The 23,455-nt window shown below is 48.5% G+C and overlaps 1 protein-coding gene and 1 long non-coding RNA gene across 3 annotated transcripts; one reads left to right on the top strand and one right to left on the bottom strand.

Annotated features, from left to right (window-relative positions):
• Positions 1-1,106: 1,106 nt before the first annotated feature.
• LOC146036308 (uncharacterized) lies at positions 1,107-16,548 on the bottom strand. Its single transcript, XR_014460796.1, has 3 exons — positions 16,431-16,548; positions 2,917-3,648; positions 1,107-1,714 (listed from the first exon to the last, which is right to left on the bottom strand). It is a non-coding gene; the product is annotated as an uncharacterized LOC146036308 (long non-coding RNA).
• Positions 16,520-23,232, top strand: SLC39A7 (solute carrier family 39 member 7). 2 transcript variants are annotated; one of them, XM_083160236.1, is made up of 8 exons: positions 16,520-16,673; positions 17,400-17,815; positions 18,089-18,257; positions 18,331-18,396; positions 19,190-19,312; positions 19,454-19,588; positions 19,674-19,870; positions 21,941-23,232. In XM_083160236.1, exons 2-8 carry the CDS (start codon positions 17,405-17,407, stop codon positions 22,190-22,192), a joined length of 1,353 nt encoding a protein of 450 aa, XP_083016362.1. In that variant the 5' UTR covers positions 16,520-16,673; positions 17,400-17,404; the 3' UTR covers positions 22,193-23,232. The 2 variants fall into 2 exon arrangements, with proteins under 2 accessions (XP_083016362.1, XP_083016363.1); XM_083160237.1 differs by having other exon boundaries at positions 16,577-16,721.
• The last annotated feature ends 223 nt before the right edge of the window (positions 23,233-23,455 follow it).

The following is a 23,455-nucleotide window of genomic DNA, read 5'->3' as shown; positions in this document are numbered from 1 at the left end:
TTTATTCACTGCTCTCTGTCATTGGGCGGTGCCATGAGATCGCATCGGATCGCACCACACTTAAAATCGAATGCGATTTATAGGGTGCGATGCCGTTTAATTTACTATACACTTGTATGACATACTAGTGTTCCCGCTAGCCTGTTTTAGCGGGGCGCTGCGCCCTGCCCGATTTTTAAAGGGCAAAATGCGCCCTGCCCCTCTCGCTGACGGCGATGCCCGGCGCATACCCGGCAGCATAGTGGCTTCGGAGGGGCCCTTTGACGACGCCGGTGGCCCGGGCACGCCCCTTTGATGACGCTGGCGACCCGGGCATGCCCCTTTGTTGACGCCGGCGGCCCGGGACCGCCCCCAGCTGTGGCCCAGTCCGCCCCCCGGCGCCCTTGCCCGGTCTGCATCCTAGAGTGAACACTACATACTATGGAATTTAGGCCCCCCCCCCCACTATCCACAGCACCCCGAAGCATGGTCGCCACACTATTTAAAATCAACTCCACGCCGACATGGATAGTGGGGGTTGGAAAAGGTCGGGAGGACGCCACGGATGGCTGCCTAGGTGCTGTGCAGCTCGGCGGGTATGTGTTCCCTGTGTGATACTGTTCTGTCCCTGCATATACTGCTACCTACCTGGCTACTGCAGCGACCAGTGGTGCCGCTGATGGCTGCCTAGGCGCTGTGCTGCTCGGCGGGTATGTGTTCCCCGCATGTAATGTCTCCCCTCCCCCCCCCCCCCCCCACCCCCTTCATCCCTTCTTGATACGGCACTGTATAACCACAAAAAGTTCCTAGTGTGTGCAAGCATACATGGCCAATAAAGTTGATTGTATTTTATTCTATGTGATTTTATGTGCGGTACGATCACATGCGATGCAATCTCATCGCACCGCCCAAGGCCAGAGCGCAGTGAATAAATTACATAGGGAAACCGCATCACATGCAAAAATATCGCATGCGATGAGATGCAATTTTCTTACGCAGAATCGCCCACTAAGCTATTTGCTTAGTGGGCGCCCTGCAAATACATAAGTACCGAAACAAGAGACTCTGTAGGAATATTTTGGATTTAATCTGTTTCATTCTTTATTTCACATTGTGAAGTTCTCCGTGTTTGTGTTTTTAAACATTGCGTTTAATATTAAACAGAACAATCTGAGAAGTCATTGGGCCCTATTCAGACCGGTTTCCATGGCTTCTGATTATCGATACACTGCACATGCATACAGTGCGCAGTACGCATGAGCAAGGCTATTCATAGAAATCCTGCTACTATTTCTATACGCGCTCCGGTAGCAAGGTGATTGACAGGAATAGGCGTCTGGGGGCGGTAACTGGCTGTTTGAGGGAGTTAGGGAAACCGCAGTGAGTGTCCGGGAAACCGCAGGGGTTGTCCGGGAAACCGCAGGGGTTGTCCGGGAAACCGCAGGGAGTGCCCGGGAAACCGCAGGGAGTGCCCGGGAAATCTCAGTCTGGCACATTGGTTCACAAGCTGGGATTTCACTCTAGGAGGCGGAGCTGATAAATGGACATTGTATATATATAAACAAATGGCAGGCGGCACTCAGGCTTGAATAGGTGAAAAAAAACGTGGTTAAATGGCTTCTCGACGTTTCGGGGTGGGACACCCCTTCATTTTTTTGTTTGCAGTAGGGGGTCACCCCACTTGAAGGCACCAGAGCAGGTTATCCCATAGGGGACGCCACGAGTGCCGGAGCATCTACAAGAGATAAATATAATTAAAATACGGTGTCTTTTGTGTTCCAAAATAGTTTTAGGGTATTTTTTTCCCAGTAGCATAACTTCCTATGTGATGTCACCCCCCCAGATGTGATGTCACCCCTGATGTTATGTAACCCCCTATGTGATATCACCCCCCCAGATGTGATGTCACCCCCGATGTTATGTAACCCCCTATGTGATATCACCCCCCAGATGTGATGTCACCCCAGATGTTATGTAACCCCCCAGATGTGATGTCACCCCAGATGTTATGTAACCCCCTATGTGATATCACCCCCCCCCCCAGATGTGATGTAACCCTTGATGTTATGTAACCCCCCAGATGTTATGTAACCCCCCAGATGTGATGTCACCCCAGATGTTATGTAACCCCCTATGTGATATCACCCCCCCAGATACGATGCCACCCCCAATGTTATGTAACCCCCTATGTGATATCACTCCCCCAGATACGATGCCACCCCCAATGTTATGTAACCCCCTATGTGATATCACCCCCCCCCCGATGTTATGTAACCCCCGATGTTATGTAACCCCCAGATGTGATGTCACCCCCGATGTTATGTAACCCCCGATGTTATGTAACCCCCCAGATGTGATGCCACCCCAGATGTTATGTAACCCCCAATGTGATATCACCCCCCCAGATGTGATGTCACCCCAGATGTTATGTAACCCCCTATGTGATGTAACCCCCTATGTGATATCACCCCCCCCAGATGTGATGTCACCCCCGATGTTATGTAACCCCCCCAGATGTGATGTCACCCCCGATGTTATGTAACCCCCTATGTGATATCACCCCCCCAGATACGATGCCACCCCCAATGTTATGTAACCCCCTATGTGATATCACCCCCCCAGATACGATGCCACCCCCAATGTTATGTAACCCCCTATGTGATATCACCCCCCCCCCCGATGTTATGTAACCCCTGATGTTATGTAACCCCCCAGATGTGATGTCACCCCCGATGTTATGTAACCCCCCAGATGTGATGCCACCCCAGATGTTATGTAACCCCCTATGTGATATCACCCCCCAGATGTGATGTCACCCCCGATGTTATGTAACCCCCTATGTGATATCACCCCCCCCTCCCCAATGTTATGTAACCCCCTATGTGATATCACCCCCCCCTCCCCGATGTTATGTAACCCCCTATGTGATGCACTCACTTCTGTGAAGGAGACCTGGTGCCACCTAATCTCCGCTGTAACCATCTCTGGTGACATATGGGCCATGAGCTGGTAATCTCTTGTATGCTGACTCGGATGTGTCTCGTCCTCAGATTAGGAGTCTCTTCTGGTGACAGCCTCCTCTCTCTCTCTCTGCCCCTCCCGCCTTGTTCTTCTGTTTCTTAATTGTCCCATTGTGTTCCCATCTCATTTTTACTCTTATCAAAACCTCATCAGCTTCTCTCGTTCCAGCTGCTTTTATTTGGGTTTGATGCCCTTCATGATTGTCCAGGGTGTATTATCCCCCTCTCCGTATCGCTGCCTTGCCCTCAGTTTCTCACTTATTCCCTTTCTATCTGTTGGTCTCCCCCACCTCCCTGTGTGATGGACACCAGCAGCAGTGACACTGAAGACCCTTCCTCACCCCTCCTGGCTGCACCCCCTCCAGAGGAGGATGAGGAGGATGATATTGAGGATGATAATGAAGATGCTTTTGATATCCTTGCTCGGGTGACTCCCTCACCAGACACTGTCCCCTGGGAGCGGCGAAGCACCAAAATGAAGATCGTCCATTGGGCAGACAGAGTTTTTATCACGTTCCTTGCTGTCTTCTTGCTGATTTTGGCTGGGGAGGTGGTATACATACTGTACCACGCTATGCCTTGGCAGGCGATATTCCGGGCAATGAAAGATCGTCTTCTAATGCAGGAGGAAGATGAAGAAGACCTGGATCTGTGAGGTGAGAGGAGGCAGCATAAAAAAGTACATTAAATAAAGAAGCAGCACGGATGGTGTAGTGGTTAGCATTACTGCCTCACACATGGGTTCAATTCCTACAATGGCCCTAACTGTGCGGAGTTTGTATATTCTCCCCAGGCTTGCGTGGGTTTTCCTCTGTGTGCTCATTGGCTCCTGACCCCCCAAAAAATTAACCTTAAGTGCTTGTGTGTGTACATGGGCAGACTGGATGGGCCAAGTGATTCTTACCTGTTGTCACATTCTATTGTTTATTAAAAAATTTACTATATGTCATAATGTAACGTAACAGATTATATATATATATCAGGATAGAAGAAGTGACACTTGGAGTCTTGAATAGTGGTGAAACAAGTGGATACTTTTAATCCAATACGATCATATTAATTAAAAGTACAAACAGGGCACCGGAGCAGTTACCGGTAACACGTCCTTCCCACAGCGCATATACATATATATATAATATATATATATAAAATTTATGGTGTAGTATAATCTACTACTTTGTGCAAATTACTAACACTAGAAGTGAATGAAGTGTTCCATGCCGTGTGTTTTATGAACTTCCAATAAGTTGGCTGTTCAACACCACAGTATACCTGCATCATTGTTACAGGAGTCACACATTATTACTGTGTGCTGCTGGAAATCCTGCTCCTCCCACTATATAACTCTCAGTCTGTGGCTTCCTGCTGACTCCATTCCCCTCCTCACATCATGTCACTGTCCCTGTCACATGCAGCCCTATTCTCACTGACACATCACTCATCTCCTGATATACTCTGTGCTGCTGGAGATTCTGCTCCACCCACTATATAACTCTCAGTCTGTGGCTTCCTGCTGCCTCCATTCCCCTCCTCACATCATGTCACTACCCCTGTCACATGCAGCCCTGTCCTGACTGACACATCACTCATCTCCTGATATACTCTGTGCTGCTGGAGATTCTGCTCCACCCACTATATAACTCTCAGTCTGTGGCTTCCTGCTGCCCCCATTCCCCTCCTCACATCATGTCACTGCCCCTGTCACATGCAGCCCTATTCTCACTGACACATCACTCATCTCCTGATATACTCTGTGCTGCTGGAGATTCTGCTCTTACCACTATATAACTCTCAGTCTGTGGCTTCCTGCTGCCTCCATTCCCCTCCTCACATCATGTCACTGCCCCTGTCACATGCAGCCCTGTCCTGACTGACACATCACTCATCTCCTGATATACTCTGTGCTGCTGGAGATTCTGCTCCACCCACTATATAACTCTCAGTCTGTGGCTTCCTGCTGCCCCCATTCCCCTCCTCACATCATGTCACTGCCCCTGTCACATGCAGCCCTATTCTCACTGACACATCACTCATCTCCTGATATACTCTGTGCTGCTGGAGATTCTGCTCTTACCACTATATAACTCTCAGTCTGTGGCTTCCTGCTGCCTCCATTCCCCTCCTCACATCATGTCACTGCCCCTGTCACATGCAGCCCTGTCCTCACTGACACATGACTCATCTCCTGATATACTCTGTGCTGCTGGGGACCCTGCTCCTCCCACTATATAACTCTCAGTCTGTGGCTTCCTGCTGCCTCCATTCCCCTCCTCACATCATGTCACTGCCCCTGTCTCATGCAGCCCTGTCCTCACTGACACATCACACGTCTCCTGATATACTCTGTGCTGCTGGGGACCCTGCTCCACCCACTATATAACTCTCAGTCTGTGGCTTCCTGCTGCCTCCATTCCCCTCCTCACATCATGTCACTGCCCCTGTCTCATACAGCCCTGTCCTCACTGACACATCACTCCTCTCCTGATATACTTTGTGCTGCTGGGGACCCTGCTCCACCCACTATATAACTCTCAGTCTGTGGCTTCCTGCTGCCTCCATTCCCCTCCTCACATCCTGTCACTGCCAGTCACATGCAGCCCTATTCTCACTGACACATCACTCATCTCCTGATATACTCTGTGCTGCTGGGGACCCTGCTCCTTCCCTATATAATTCTAAGTCTTCATTCCCCTCCTCACATTATGGGTCAGATGTAATAGCCTCTGAGTTTCCTCAGCCGTGCTGGATGCCGGCCGAACTCTGATTTTTTTTTTAAAGGGGTAATCATTGGTACTTGTGTATTATCTGGGCGCCCGATATATTGCATACCCTGATGGGTAATAAGTATGTGAAATGCCCCCTCATTGTTAATACCACCCCACTATCAACGCCAACCCGAGGCGTGGCAAGCGCATCGGTATGCGTCCTCCGAACTTTTCATACCCCCACTATGTAGATTTTATATAATGTGGCGAGCGCAGGGAGCCACCGAGCCCGAAGCGTGGCGAGCGGACGCGGAATATATGTGAAGTAATCCGCGTCCCCTCGCCATGCTTCGGGCTCGCTGCGCTCACCACACTATCATTTACAAGGAATGTTTTTGCCTTGTAAATGATTACATGTCTCTACCCCTGTCACATGCAGCCCGCGTCCTCACTAACACATTACTCTTGTCCTGATATACTTTGTGCTGCTGGGAACTCTGCTCCAGTCCTTACCTCACATCATGTCACTGCTCCTGTGACAATTTCTATTTGCTACCATGAAGTCTCTGATTACTTGCTTGTTTTATCTACAGCAGGCTTTCCCAACCACGGTCCTCAAGGCACACCAGCAGTGCAGGTTTCAGTGATATCCAGGCTTGAGCACAGTTGACTTAATTAGTACCTGAGTGATTCTGATTAAACCACCTGTGCTGAAGCCTGGATATCAGTAAAACCTGCACTGTTGGTGTGCCTTGAGGACCGTGGTTGGGAATGCCTGGTCTACAGTGTAAATTTGATGTCACACAGAAGGATGGTTTTCCCAATGATGGTGGAAATAAAGTGGTTTGACGCTATCAATGGCCAAGAGCCTCACAATGGTATATTTGTATTCCTCCCTGGCACCGGGGCATGGAATCTAGCCTGACCTATGAAGCTGGGTCACCAACTCTAATTGTCCTGTTCCCCTAGTGCAGTGGTTCTCAACCTTGGTCCTCAGGACCCCCACACAGTGCACATTTCACAGATCACCAGCAGCTGCTCGCTGTATTACCAACTGTCACATTTTAAAAATGCTCAGGTGACCTGGAAAACATGAATTGTGTGGGGGTTCTGAGGACCGGGGTTGAGAACCACTGCCCTAGTGAGTAATAGAGCAGTTGGGTACCAAATACCGGGAGTTAGATAAATGACAGTGGGATCCCAACACGTCCTGGTAATTTTTTTCACCCCGTCCCCCCGGCAGCCTAACCCTAATGGCCCACCTAACCACCACAGTCTAACCCTAACCTCCCATACCCAAACAAGGGTTTGCAATCGCTGTCCTCAAGGTACACGAACAGAGGATAATTATTGTTGATTCCACCAAACCCCGCCTTGCGATTGGTTGGCATCCAACAGAATGTTCGCCGCGGGTGCACGCGTCCTGCGTCTGCACATGCGCACTAACAAAACATCGTTCTCTGTGCAAACGCACACTAGCTGCGAATAAGGTCCACAGCCCAGGTTTTAAGGATAGCCATGCTTGAGCACAGGTTACTTAGTTACATGAAATATATAAAGTACTATCTGTGCACAACCATGGACATCACTATAATCTGGACTGTGCCTTGAGGACCGAGGTTGGGAATCACTGCCTTACGCCGGTGCTATACACCCCGGATCCCACTTTCGGTCTTCTGACTGCCGGTATTTTGACCGCATCCCCAGGGGAAGAACATTGGTGGGTAAAAACATCAAGAGACAAATATCAGTAGTGGTGTTCATATTAACCCATTGTATGTGTTTGCAGCGGCCTGGAAGAACGGCTGGTGAGAGCGAGAACGCCGAGTCACGTGATCTCAAGCGAAGGCGGTCCGGACATCCTACGTCTCCAGGACTCCGATGGATGTTGGATCCTAATGTCTGCGGATCAGGAATCTGCATATGTTCTGTACATAATATTCTGAGTGCTGTTTTAATCTGATAAATGGAATTTTTTTGCATGATAATAATAAAGATATTTATGTAGACCACTGAAGTGTATTTGTAACACAGGTTTGACAAACAGTAGCTGGAGTAAAATCTTAAATGCAATATACATATATTAATATGCAAATCAGCCATAAAGCGATGGCCCTCCCTCTCACTCTAGCACTTCCTGCAGTGGTGAAAGTAGAAAAAAATTACTTAGTGGTACTGTGCGCCCAAGGCATGGTTAGGGGCGTGGTCATATGACACGAGGGGGAGTGGCTGCGTGACAAAACTTTAGAACATGATGACATTTCTGTTTGGGATTGTGCATTGCATCCTGCACACAAAGTGTAGGAGCCAGATAAACTACAAACAGGGATATTGCACGCCGAAGGCGCGTGGCCAAAATGTACACAATCATGCCTGTTACGCATCACACACCCAATATATATGCCCACAGTGCCACACATATATACCCGCAGTGCCAGATATGCCCCCATAGACTTAGACACATATGCCCCCACATTCCAGATATGCCCCCACAGTGCTAGGTATGCCCCCAGTGCCAGACATATATACCCCCACAGTGCCACATATATATTCCAGATATACCACCACAGTGCCACACATATGCCCACACAGTGCTAGGCATGCCGCCCACAGTGCCACACATATATGCCCCCATAGTGCTAGGTATGCCCCCACAGTGCCACACATATATACCCGCAGTGCCAGATATGCCCCCATAGATTTAGACACATGCCCCCACAGTGCCACACATATATGCCCCCCAGTGCCACACATATATACCCCCACAGTGCCATATATGCCCCCACAGTGCTAGGTATGCCCCCAGTGCCAGACATATATGCCCCCACAGTGCCACATATATATTCCAGATATACAACCACAGTGCCACACATATGCCCCCACAGTGCCACACATATGCCCCCACAGTGCCAGACATATATGCCCCACAGTATTAGGTGTGCCCCCACAGTGCCACACAGAAATGCCCCCACAGTGCCAGAATAAGCCAGCAGCACAACTCACTGTCCTGCAGTGCTGCTGGCTCAGGCTGTCTCCGGGTCTCGTCTTGGTTTTCCCCCCTCCCGTCTCCTTCCCCCGCCACCGCTGATTCCCTTCAGACGGGAGGGGAGCGCATTGCGCGTCTATCCTTCCCCTTCACTGTGTCCCTGACTGGGCTGTGAGCCAATCATACCTCGCGGACTGGCTCCTGATTGGCTGCCAGCCCGCAAGCTCTTATTGGTTGACAGCCCAGTCACAGTGACACAGGGAGGGGAAGGAGAGACTCGCGATGCGCTCCACTCCCGTTCAAAGGGAATCAGTTGTGGCAGGGCGGCGGGCCTGGGAGAGGCCACGCCCCCCGCCACGCACATATGCAGGCATGTGCAGTAAAAACTTGAGTGGGTATTTGTTATGGCGGTACGGGGTACCGGCACCATGTGTTTTAGCGGTACACCGTACCACCATACTTACACCCCTGACTTCCTGGTATATGGAATCATGTATAAGTCTGTGTGGGCAGAATCATGTGACCATGCAGAGCCAATGTGGTGAAAGCTCTCAGAGTTCTTACAGAATAATTATGTCACATGAGCACAGTATACAAAATATACTCATACACATGCTGTTCAATACAGAAGATTATAAGTGACAGGGAAAGTGACCGCTCTCATGGGCCCCATAGCAGCTGCACCCCCTGCACCTATGGCAGTTACGCCCTGTATATAATACATGTAACTGTGACAGGGAAGGTGGCCCCTCTCTGCTCTTGGCCCCATAGCAGCTGCACTCCCTGCACCTATGGTAGCTACACCCTGTATATAACACATGTAACTGTAACAGGGAATGTGGCCCCTCTCAGCTCTGGCCCCATAGTAGCTGCATCCCCTGCACCTATGGTAGCTATACCCCTGTATATAACACATGTAACTGTGACAGGGAAGGTGGCCTCTCTCAGCTCTGGGCCCCATAGCAGCTGCACTCCCTGCACCTATGGTAGCTACACCCCTGTATATAACACATGTAACTGTGACAGGGAAGGTGGCCCCTCTCAGCTCTGGCCCCATAGCAGCTGCACTCCCTGCACCTATGGTAGCTATACCCCTGTATATAACACATGTAACTGTGACAGGGAAGATGGCCCCTCTCAGCTCTGGGCCCCATAGCAGCTGCACTCCCTACACCTATGGTAGCTACACCTGTATATAACACATGTAACTGTGACAGGGAAGGTGGCCCCTGTCAGCTGCACCCCCTGCACCTATGGTAGTTACACCCTGTATATAACACATGTAACTGTGACAGGGAAGGTCGCCCCTCTCAGCTCTGGCCCCATAGCAGCTGCATCCCCTGCACCTATGGTAGTTACACCCCTGTATACAACACATGTAACTGTGACAGGGAAGGTGGCCTCTCTCAGCTCTGGCCCCATAGCAGCTGCACCCCCTGCACCTATGGTAGCTACACCCCTGTATATAGCACATGTAACTGTGACAATGAAGGTGGCCTTTCTCAGCTCTGGGCCCCAAAACAGCTGCACCCCCTGCACCTATGGTAGTTACACCCTGTATATAACACATGTGACAGGGAAGGTGGCCCCTCTCAGCTCTGGGCCCCATAGCAGCTGCACTCCCTGCACCTATGGTAGCTACACCCCTGTATATAACACATGTACCTGTGACAGGGAAGGTGGCTCCTCTCAGCTCTGGGCCCCATAGCAGCTGAACCCCCTGCACCTATGGTAGCTACACCCTGTATATAACACATGTAACTGTGACAGGGAAGGTGGCCCCTCTCAGCTCTGGGCCCCATAGCAGATGCACTCCCTGCACCTATGGTAGCTACACCCCTGAATATAACACATGTAACTGTGACAGGGAAGGTGGCCCCTCTCAGCTCTGGGCTCCATAGCAGCTGCACCCACTACACCTATGGTAGCTACACCATGTATATAACACATGTAACTGACAGGGAAGGTGGCCCCTCTCCGACCAGCAACTTCCCCTGACTCTTCTCCCGGCAGTGTGTCATTTTCATCAGTGACCATCTCTGGTTGCTGATGAAAAAGAGACACTGAGCAATATGATTGCCAGCGATCATATTGCTCCGTGTGTACACAGCTTGAGACAGAATAGCTTGCAATTTTCAGCCAAAATCGCTGGTCGCTGATGAAAACGGTACACTGAGCAATATATTGCTGAGTGATTTTATTCTCAGCGAACAAATCGCACCGTGTGTACACATCTTTACTGTGACAGGAAAGGTAGCCCCTATCAGCTCTGGGCCCCATAGCCGGGCATCGCATTGCGGTATCATCTGATACCGCCTGGATGTATCAATTTGAGGGCGCAGGGACAGGGCTCCGAAGCCGGGCTGCCCAATGTTGATACATCGGGCAGCTTTGCATCCCCCATAGAAACCTATGGGGGATGCGGCCGGCGGCGCTGCGGGGGGGGGGGGGGGGGTGTCGCAGCAGGGATCGGAGATTCCTGCTGCGGTCCTCTTTAATACATTTCAGTGATACATAATATTTGCAGTTAACCCCCTGCCGCAAATCTTACTTGATAAATGGGCCCCTATATGTTTGGGTGCGGTATGACGCTCAGACAGTCGGGATTCCAACAGTCATTAGCCCAACATTGGAATCCGGACTCCGACAGGGGGCGAGAGCTACGAAGCTCCATGCTGGCTCACTGTGCTCGTTACAGGTTCTATTCTCCCTCTATGGGGGTCTTAAACCCCCAAGAGGGGGAATAGACCCCTGTCAGTTGGGATCCCGACTGTCGGGCATTAAACCGTCAGGATTCTAGCTGTGCCAGCCCTGTGCATGACCATTTCAGCTGCTGCGAGACCCATCGTGTGTGGGAGCGCTCTTTCTGTAAGGTCACACCAATGTCCGTCATCACCCGCCACTCCTACACTCCTGTCACTGAGCCAGCAGGTCGGGCGGAGATGGAACCTGGAACATCTCTTATACAAACAGCCAGAACAAATGTAAATTTTCTGCACTGCAAAATGCAAACATCGTCTCTCCCTGCTCTAGCGTACGGCGGTTATATGACCCTTCCTACTAACTCCGTCTGCCTTCTCTGAGATCAGAAACACAGCTGTTATTGTAACGTTAATTATTCACATGAAACCGCACCAGGTATAATAAGGTGAAGCCCATGGTTGGGATGTTGTACACGATCAGCAACTGCCACCAAGAGCAATAAATTCTATACAACAAAAAATTCTCAACAGTAATAGTTCCCATGGGTGTAACAACCGGAGGCAATGGAGTTGCCTGCCTCCAGGCTCCACGCCCTAAAGGGGCACTTGCATATAGTATATACAGTAGCAGCACCCCTTTGGTTCACGGTGTGATCCAAGTGTGATTGCAGCTCTTCCAATGGAGATTTGTGGCGCACGTGCTGCTGCTGCTGTAGAGTTAATTGGCTCCGTCCCAGAAGCCCTGCTAACACCTGGTATAGGGGACAGCATTGGCAAATGCAGAATTTCTAGAAAGGGGTTTCCAAATGCAGTCCACAATCTTCCCCTCTGCAGAACATTGGCGCAAGTGTGGGAGTCTGGTGGAGCGGTAGAAGAACCGAGTAACGATACTGGACATTAATGTACACATTGCTCTTTTTATACTCTCGATAGATGGTCTGTAACATAGCTGTATCAAACATTTATATAATATAAATAAGTGGTCAGGAAAAGGTTAAAGATACCATAATAAATAGAAACACAAACATAATAAAAGCAGTACTGCACTTTCTAAGATCACGTTCTCCCACCTCATGGTAAGGCTCCTGTCTCTTCTTCCTGGAAGCTACTCTCTTGAGTACTCCGATCTACACACATAGCAAATCTGGTACCACTGGTCATGTACAGCAGCTCTGCGCTGTCCCTTACACTGCATGATGTGGCAGCAGCTCTAGTAATGATATTATATACCATTACTATTGTCATAATTTGAGACAAGAGAAGGGGGTTTCCAGGCAACCAGAAACCCCCCCTGTGTTTTACTATGGACAGGACAGCTCCTGCTGGGTACTGCACAGCCTGCTGGACTGTGAGATGGGATGGTGATTCATGCTGGAGACAGCTGAATCTTGTGAGTCTGACACTGTTGTCAAACCTTGTTTTGAGGGGAGGGGGGGCATAAAATTACAACTTTCCTCCAAGCGACTGGGATGAACTTACACCTCTGCTAGTTCCTCATCTCACAAATGCTTTCAGAGATACAAGAGGCTGCATTACTAGTCCAGCTGATGGACTCCCACCAAGTGTGGAAGAATAAATGCCTATTTTGGCCACAATGCATCCAGCACAGTGGCGGTATAGGGGGGAATCAGGAACTAAATACCCCCTTTCTTATTTGCCAAAAAGGAGTGCCAAAGCTATTGCTCAGGCTTGTTTAGCATTGATTCCTGTTGGCGTTATAATACTAACAGTCAAAGTCACCGATGATTGGCAGAGTTGTCAAACTACCGATTAGTCTCAGGGACCAATAAATTGATTGGTAAAGAAAGTCGCCACCTGCAAACCAACTCTTTTTCAAGGTCTACCACAGGCATGTCCAAACTGTGGCCCTCCAGCCGTTGTGAAACTACAAGTCCCATCATGCCTTGCCACAGTTTTGCTATTAGGGAATGCTAAAACTGTGGCAAGGCATGCTGGGATATGTAGTTTCACAACAGCTGGAGGGCCACAATTTAGACATGCTTGGTCTACCAAATGTTTATAGAGGTCTACAGCATCATTTCATTAAGCAAAGTAACATTGTTTATATCATCAAACAATATCATTCCCAGCAAACTTCCTGGTCTGTGATTGTCTTCACCATCTCCCCTTCTCTGCCATAATGCCCTACGTTGTGTGTTCAGCTGATCATCTCCAACACTTGACCATTTTTATTATTATCATTTATATGGCGCCACAAGGGGCTCGCAGCGCCCTACAGAGTATTTCAGCAGCAGCCATAGCACCCGGATAACCATTAAATAAGAAGCCAATGCCAATGGCTTGTTGCTGATGTTGGCAGTGGGAATAAGGAGCATGGAACAGTTTGTTAGGATTAGGGCTAGAAAGGTATCATGAAGAAGTGGCTTTGAGAGTCCATTTAAAATTTTGTAGAGAGGTGGAGAGTCTGATAGGGAGAGGGAGAGAGTTACTGTGGTAGGGTGCAGCGTGGGCAAAATCTTGGTGGCAGGAATAACAGGAACCGGTAGGGAGAAAAGGCTGCAATCATTTCTGGTGCGTAATGGGTCAGCGGGAATATGAAGGGAGATAAGGTCATATATGTACATTGGAGAGAAATGGGTGAGTGTGAGATGCTAGAATTGGAATCTGACGGGGAAGGGGTGCAAGTGTAGGGCTTCTAAAAGAGGAGAGGTGGACGTAGCACGTTTGGAGGAAGATGAACCATACAGCAACATTGAGAATAGATTGGAGTGGTTAGTGGCATTAGTCAGGGATGGAGATGACCAATGAGATTTTATTATTGAAATTAGGTGTTCAAGAAAAAGGGGTGTACCAACGCTGGCTGCATATAGTATACAATAAGAGGTGAACGGTTTCTTCTATAATAAAAGAAATGTAATTAAACAATACAACAATAATAAAAATAAAGCAATATTCGTAAAATGATGATCTAACAATACCATTCATATAGATGAATATATATGGCCCATAACCACTGGATGTATATAGATAGTATAAAGATGAATTAGAACATTCTCTCACAGCCACAGAGAGGATAAGGGGCATGGATGCATCCAGGGTGAAAAATGGTACGAGTGTGGAGATGTTTCTGAGATGGAAACAACACATTAAGAGAGTTGCTGTATAGATTTGTGGTTTGGAGAGAGAGAAGTCAAGGATAACAAAACAGTGCACTTGGGGGTTAGAGGAGATAGTTGAGCCATCAATAGATAAAAAAATTGTAGGAGGGGAGGTCATGCGGGAGGGTGGGAAGGTGATCAGCTCAGACTTATGCCTGGTACACACCAGGACGACTAGGGCCCGTTCCCCTCAATCTAGATCCAATTCCGACCAATTGGATGTAGATTGTGTGGTGATTGGGCCCTTTTCTGTCCTGGTGTGGACCGATACCGATCCGATGCGCAGTCCCGCGGGTCGGTCGGTCGTTATTCAGATCCTACCTGCTGCAGATAGGATCTGAATAATGACCATACAGCCGGGTGCGGGTCGCCATCGGATCGGACCCGCTCACGGTGCACATCGTGAGCGGGTCGTGCCCCCCCCGCATCATCGTAAGTGGGTCTGAAGAAACACTGACGACCCGCTCACAATGTGCATCGTGAGCGGGTCGTCGTGGTGTGTGCCCCACATGAGACATGTTAATTATAAGAAAGCACTGGGACATTTAGGAGGAAAAAGCAGAGAGACAGCTGGAGATGAGTGAGGAAAATGGAGAAGGAGATCTGAGTACCATCAGCATAGAGGTGATATTGGAGGCCAAAGGAGCCGATGAGGATGAGCCGAAGAAGATGTACTGGGAGAGTAGAAGAAGTCCAAGAACAGAACCTTGGTGGAAACCTACAATTAATGGACACTGAGAAGTGGAATAATGAGAGGAGACAGAGAAGGAACATTTAGAGGTAGGACAGTCAGGAGAGCTGTATAACCCCAACCAAGGGAGTGAAGGATTTGCAGGAGGAGAGGGTGGTCCAAAGTGTCAAAAGGAGCAGAGAGGTCAAGAAGAATGAGTAGAGAATTGTGGCCCTTGGATTTGGCAATAAGGAGGTGATTGCTGTCATTCAGTGGAGTGGAGAGGATGGAAGCAAGAATGAAATGGGTCAAGCAAGAAGGAATAAGGAAGAAAGTAAAGTGGTGAGGCGGTTTTAGACAACCTCCTAGAAGAAGAAGAAGACTGACAGCAAAGGGGAGGATTGGTAATTTAAGGTCTGATTCCTGTACTAAACTACAAATGACTGAACCCAACTTTAGTTAGTTACAATCGAGCCTATGAGACTAATCTTCGCGAGATGTTTGAGAATGAGGATGGGCAGAGATCAATAAAAGTCTACCACCAGTTTCATTAGCATCCCAATAAAAAAAATATTTATATGCTTCTATATAGCTGGTATTATGTACTGACTACATTACTAAAGATCCATCCAGACTCATCAGATAGAAATTGAATGGTTTTCCCCAAGAAGGTGGAGTTGTCTCAAACTCCCTGGTTTCAGTTTGACCTTCCCACTCTATCCTCCAGAATGCCGTTCCGATGGCTCCCACGTCCTCCCACCTTCTCCTTAGTGCACCAGAGGCATCTTTTCACAAAACCACATTAACATGTCAGATACTCTCCACTGCCACCTGCCTCTGTGTGGCTGGATGGAAGAAACCAACAATGTAATATGTTATCAACAGAGTTTGCTTGATGATCGCATGGCATATCAGCCTAAATGAACATGTTCAAGGTCTATGGATCTCGATTTATATGACTTCAGTTTTCTCTCCGTGAGCTGACCCTCAAAACATCCAACTCTCACCAGCATGGAGGCTGTCATAGCTGCTATGGCCTGTACCTTCTAGTATAATTAATAACAGTATTATATATGAGTATTACATCTGTCAGGATAATGACAACATTATACTATATATATGGAGGTCTGACACCTGCCAGTAATGACAGTATTATATATGAAGGTCTGACACCTGCCAGGATACATGGCAATATTATATGGATGTATTGCACCTGCCATTATGATGACAGTATTATATATGGTCTTACATCTGTCAGGACAATGACAGTAATACATGGCGTCTATACTGCAGCCTGTGTCTCACTGGCCGGGCTGCTGCTGCTGCAGTGTCTCAGTCAGGGGTGATTGCCTGGTTGCTGGGCTCTGTATGGAACGCACGCGTGCGGCGCGGGATGATGACGCACTTCCGCATACTCTGTGATCGCGAGATTCTGACCCGGATCGTGCTGTGCCACGTCTTTATCCGCCTCTGAGTGCCGGCTCCTGTGCAGGTGAGACAGGAGAACAGAGCTCACACACACCGGGGTTTGGGGCGGCCTGTGAGTGTACCTCCCACCATGAACCTCTCCAGGACAGATACAATGCTCTGTCCCCTCCTGCTCTGCTGTGGGGTGCAGTGGGGGAGAAGGTGGCGCGTGTGATGGTGGTGTGCAGTGGGGGAGAAGGTGGGGGGGCGTGTGTGATGGTGGGGTGCATTGGGGGGAAAAGGTGGTGTGTGATGGTGGGGTGCAGTGGGGGTGAAGGCGGCGCGTGTGTTGGTGGGGTGGCGCAGTGGGGGAGAGGGTGGTCTATGTGTTGGTGGGGTGCAGTGGGGGAGAGGGTGGTTCGTGTGATGGTGGGGTGCAGTGGGGGAGAGGGTGACGCGTGTGATGGTGGGGTGCAGTGGGGGAGAGGGTGACGCGTGTGATGGTGGGGTGCAGTGGGGGAGAGGGTGGTCTGTGTGTTGGTGGGGTGCAGTGGGGGAGAGGGTGGCGCATGTGTTGGTGGGGTGCAGTAGGGGAGAGGGTGGCGCATGTGTTGGTGGGGTGCAGTAGGGGAGAGGGTGGCGCATGTGTTGGTGGGGTGCAGTGGGGGAGAGGGTGGCGCATGTGTTGGTGGGGTGCAGTGGGGGAGAGGGCAGTTGTGTTGTAATGGGGGAGCAGATGGGGTGATAGTAGTTATGTTATAAAGGAGCAAGCCATGGCATATTTGCTTATGACAACCATTGTATCTTGCAGGTGGGATGGATTGTATACGACAGACAAGATGTTTGGTAGGCACCATGTTATTGGCCTTCGTGGTGTTAAATGTGCTAATGAGTGCAGCTTTCGCACAGAATCAACACCATGGTCACAGCCATGGAGACCATCATCACGGACACAGCCACGGTCACCATGGACACAGTCATGAAGACCACCACGGGCACAGCCACGGCCAACATGGACACAGTCATGAAGACCACCACGGGCACAGCCACGATCACCACGGACATAGTCATGAGGATCTTAATGAATTTCAGAATCGTTGGAAGCTTGGAGACGCGCCATCTCGTGGAGATGCAGAGGAGCGTGTCAAAAGAGAGGTCACCAATGATTCTCCAGCACCTTCCCTAGGAGCAAAGGAGAAGATGGAGCCTCTAACACTGTGGACATATGTAAGCAAGCACTGAACCTGAATACAGTTTTACTAACCATCTGCTTCTCCAGCTACCAAAATGTGCTTCCGCCGGCTCGCCCCATATCCCTGATCTCCTCTCCCTGCTTTTTGGCCATGTGATTGCAATTTCTCCCATATGTTTCATTTCCCACCCATGATATCCCTCTGCTTCCTATCATCAGAGAATTGTAACTGACATAGCTGCCACCTGCTGCTTTCTCATGTCCAGCAGATAGAACCGTTACGTAATGCTCTCTCTGTTTCCCTGCAGGCTATCGGTGCCACGCTCCTGATCTCTGCTGCTCCGTTCTTCATCCTCTTCCTGATTCCGGTGCAGTCCAACAGCAGCCAGCATCAGTCCCTCCTCAAACTGCTCCTGAGCTTTGCGTCAGGGGGGCTGCTGGGAGATGCTTTCCTACACCTTATCCCCCATGCCCTGGGTATGAAGAATTCCTCCAGCCTGATTGGTGTCACATGGCAATGCTATCAATAAACACCTGTATCTTTCCCTAGAGCCGCACTCTCACCACCAGGAGGCAGAGGAGACTGCTGCCTCACATGGCCACGGACACTCTCATGGTGAGAATTCACAATAAATTTCACAGATGAGAGATTTGTTTGGTCGAGTATTGCAGTGAAAATTGTATATTGGGTTCCTTATTTATATATCCTTTTTTATATATTGGGTTCCTTGTAGTAGTGTTCATTCTAGAACCCTGCATCTTTCAAAACCTGCTGTGGTGCTCCTAGCACAGTGTGGTCTGTATTTCAGCACTGATATGCAGACCACACTGTGCTAGAAGCATCACATCAGAGAGCGACACCCTAGGCAGGGAAGAGGAATTGCATGGATTTTGAAGGAGGCAGGCTGCTAGCACACTATTATAGCCTCACTCTTAAGCTGGTCATGAGCGGACTGTAACTATTTGGCACTTGAGTGCATGCGGTTGGTCGCGAGATTACGGTTATTTTTTTTTTTTTCATACATTTAAACAATTTTTCCATTAATACTTTTGTCTCGTTAGGGTTATTCTTGAGCAAATTGTACCATTTGGAAGCCTCGTTTTCTGTGCAATTCCTTTTATCGTGCATATTTTGTACATCTGTCCATTTAATTAAAATTTACATACCATACGTACAGATTTCTGTTCATAACTCATAGGGCCGCATACTAAAATTCCACAAGTCCGGGGCCAGATTAGCCGCACATGGGACACGTTGTAGACATTTGGGGGGCGGTTTCCGCACCACTATAGAGGCCTCTTGCTCCTAATTGAATGGACCCCTTGGTGTGATTTACCATGTAGGCAACAGTCAAACTTTTAGATGTTCATTTTAACTGTCCATATTTTCCCCCCTGCTCTTCTTTCAGACCACAGCCACTCACACACGATGACCGTGGGCCTGTGGGTTTTAGCTGGAATCATCGCTTTCCTTGTGGTTGAGAAGTTTGTGCGTCATTTAAAGGGGGAAGCAGGCCACGGACACAGCCACGGTAAGCGGATTTCGAGACGATCTAGTTGTGCCAGGATGGGAGACTGAGGTTATATTGGGGTTTCTACTGGAATCTGTTTATCCCATTCTAACGTAGGAGGAATACAAAGAATAGACTTTACATTTGTACTCTCTCCAACAGCTTCCACGGAAAGCTCCGCAAGTTCTTTAAAGGAAAAAGACAAAACCGATGTGAAAGGGGAACTCCGGCAGAGGAAAAAAGAAAATAACGCTGCGCAGACCGGCAAGGCCGGAAAAGAGCAGCCCCCCCGATCAGGTCAGAGGATAATGGGGAATAGTCAGGATCACTGATCACTAGGCAAGTTTGCGTCCTTGAACTGTTCCCTCTTCGCCCCACACAGACATGACCGTCTCCGGTTACTTGAACCTCGCCGCAGACTTCACCCATAACTTCACAGACGGTTTGGCCATCGGAGCCTCTTTCCTGGTCAGCAGCAGCGTTGGCATTGTCACCACCATCACTATTCTCCTGCACGAGGTGCCCCACGAGATTGGGGACTTTGCCATCCTGGTGCAAAGCGGCTGCACCAAGAAGAAGGTCGGTGATCGTGAGCCTAAGCCGGCTCTCACATTATTTCTGTTTGTTTTCCTTAGTTGATGCGTGAAGCCGGCGATCCGCCCAGTTGTGGGCGAATATTCATTCATCATTGCACAGATTGCGGGTTCAAACTGTTATGTGGTGAGCCGCACTTTTTGGACCTCATTCAGGTCTGGTTGTTCTTGGGGTATGATGCGCAAAGTGCCAGTATTCAGACACCTTCTGCAGCACGTGACGGCCTCAGACTGTCATTGATTGACAGTCTTATGCCGTTTGTGGGGGGGGGGGGCAGTGGCTTCCGTTTCTGAAAACTGAAGCCTGTCACAGGAAGGGGATGGGAGAAGCCCAGGGATGTATGTCCTTGCATGGAGATTTCCTCCCCCCTGCGACTGGAAGCTTGTGCATTCCCAATAGTGTCGGGAGCCGGAAGATCCGATAGGGCATATTAGTGCTATTGCTGCTGCGGCTTCCATGCAGCAGCGATGGTATATCCAACCACATATATCCTGGATGTCATTTCGCCACCTCAAACTTAATATCTCAAAAACAGAATTAATTATATTTCCGCCAATAAATAGTAGTTACCAACCTGATATCTCTATCGCTGTTGAGAAGATGACAATCACTCCTACCTCTCAAGCTCGCTGCCTAGGTGTTATCCTTGACTCAGAACTTTCCTTTGTACCCCACATTCAATCTGTCTCAAAATCATGCCACATGCACCTAAAAAACATATTTAAAATTCGCCCTTACCTTACACAAGACACTGCAAAAACTCTAATCCATGCTCTCATCATCTCACGCATTGATTATTGCAATAGTCTCCTTATTGGCCTTCCCCAATACAGACTCTCACCACTACAGTCCATTATGAATGCAGCTGCAAGGCTAATCTTCCTAGCCAGACGTTCATCGTCTGCAAAGCTACTCTGTCAGTCACTTCATTGGTTACCTGTATTCTACCGTATTCAATACAAAATTCTTTTACTTACACACAAAGCCATAAACCAAACTACACCAACATACATATCCTCTCTTATTTCAAAATATCATCCAACACGGCCTCTACGCTCCTCCCAAGATCTGCGTCTCTCATCCACACTCATTACCCGCTCCCATTCCCGACTGCAGGACTTTCTTCGGGCTGCACCCACTCTGTGGAATGCCCTCCCAAGCACAATAAGACTCTCCTCCAGTCTCCAAACCTATAAGCGTTCCCTGAAGACTCATCTCTTCAGGCAAGCTTATCAAATTCCAGAACCAGTCATAGAACCTTGCGTTCTGGTGGAATCGATGCAATAAAGAATACAGTATCTATCCTTATGTATCAATGCCTATTTCCCTATAGATTGTAAGCTTGCGAGCAGGGCCCTCCTACATTTTGACTGTCTGCAAATACCCTGTTTTGTTGTTTCACTGTCTGCTATTGTAAAGCGCAACGGAATATGCTGCGCTATATAAGAAACTGTAAATAAATAAATAAATAAATAAAATATATATGTCTGGAGAAGCTGGAGATAGAACAACCTGCGTAATCTGGGCTGTACGCTTTGTAACTGTGGGTAGCAGTGATAAGGCAGGAGATGTGGCCCATGGAAACCAATCAGCACTGAAGTAACATCTATAATTTGCATAATATAAAATCATACAGAGCAGCTGATTGGTTGCCATGGGCCACTTCTCCCTTATCACTGCTTCATACATCTACCCCACAGTTACTGAAATGTAGAACATACTACAGTGTGATAGAGATGTTTTGGCTTGGAAATCCTCTTTATAGTTATTTCAAAGGGGAAGATGTTTTAAACTTAGAGAGAGATGAGAGAAATTGCCCATAGCAACCAATTTGATTCCGTCATTTCATAAATGAAAAATGTCAGAAACTGGTTGCTACGGGCAACTTCTCCACTTTATCCCTCTCAAAGTTTTAATGTCTCTTTTAAAATATTACATTCTGAAAACACTTTCTATTCCATTGTCGGCAGCCACAGTTCCCTAATGTATAAGACCAATATGAAACCGTATAGTCCTTGGTGATGATGCTAATGGATGGTTCTCTGTCCGTTACAGGCAATGATGCTACAACTCAGTACAGCTCTGGGGGCCCTTGCGGGCACCGCCTGCTCTCTCCTGGCTGAAGGAATTGGCGAAGCGGCCACATTGTGGATCCTACCGTTTACTGCCGGTGGTTTCATCTACATCGCGACAGTCTCTGTCATCCCTGAGCTCCTTAAAGACTCTCGGCCGTATCAGTCAGTCCTGGAGACATTCGGGCTGCTGCTAGGAGTTGCCATGATGGTTCTTATCGCGCAGTTTGAGTAGACCGTCTGTGACATCATCAAGCAATGGGGCCTGTGCCGAGATATGACCTTCGGTCAGTGGATGTGTGCACTACAGGATGCCGGGGACATCCCTGTGCCGTACTGATGTCCTAGGACAGTGATGACATAACAGCCTTATCTCCCTTTGGACATGCTGTGATGTCATAGCCCACTCCACTTCATTTTAATCCTTATGCTGAATTTACTTGTTCTGGACCAAACCGTTACCTAAATTTGAAATGCCAAACTGACCATCAGGGCTGGCTCGTCTCGCTCGTTCCACACCGCAGTCCAGAGAGGTTCTCACCTTTATGAATAATTCTCCATTCCATAAATTAGCTTTCTTATTTGTTGGTCGGTCCGAATTCCCGGCCACTTGGACCAGAAGAAAAGTTATTTTTAAGTGACCCTTAATGTGCAAATCCAAAAACCTATGTGGGCTACAGAACTAGGGAGGAAATAGCGGTGATGGGAGACTAGATCTAATCTATGTACATTTTTATTTTAACTAGCCGGAGTCCAGAGAGCGGAGGAGACTGTATTAGTCTTTGAACTGCTGTTACAATCCGTACTGTGTGTAGATGTCGCCTTGTCTGAAATGTAGAGGTTCCACATTGCCTGTTTTTTATGCTTGACGTTCTGTGGAGACAGCGCCCTCTGGCTGACTGGCAGTAAGGTACACGCCTGCCTGCTATCGGCAACGGCTCTCTTCGGGGCCCATTTAACAACTAGTTTTAGCTATTTAAAACTCATATATGATAAATGGTCTCCAGCCAATCAGCTCCCAACTGTCATTTCCCCCAAAACTCTTGATGAGGAGCTGATTGCACAGAGCACCATCTATTATATGCAAGGAGTTTTAAATCGTAAAATTGAATTGATAAACGGGTCCCGACTATCCAAATGCTTTATGTGGGCTGCTGGAATCTTGAGTACAATTTTATTATTATATTTTTGGGTTATGTTTTTATTCCTCCATATTTTTTTTTTTATTTTAAGTTACTGGAATAAAAAAATGGAAATAAAAAGAATGAAAATATATTTCTGGTCTGAATTTTTGCATTGCCCTTTAGACGGTCTGTGACTGGATGCCTGTCCTACGCTCTGGCTATGCCCTACGGGTCCACAGATGGCCGTTTCTGGTCTCACGGGACCTGGCCAAAAGGGTATTCCCTGTTACCATCAGTAACCGCCCATTACTGACTCCACCCACTATGCAGTGGGCGGGGATATCGCTGCCACCACCAGACTGCTACCACGTGGC

The sequence above is a fragment of the Crinia signifera genome, chromosome 9 (assembly GCF_055691185.1).
Source record: "Crinia signifera chromosome 9, ASM5569118v1, whole genome shotgun sequence".
In the NCBI taxonomy this organism is placed as follows: Eukaryota; Metazoa; Chordata; class Amphibia; order Anura; family Myobatrachidae; genus Crinia; species Crinia signifera.
This window is presented reverse-complemented; position numbering and strand designations above follow the sequence as displayed.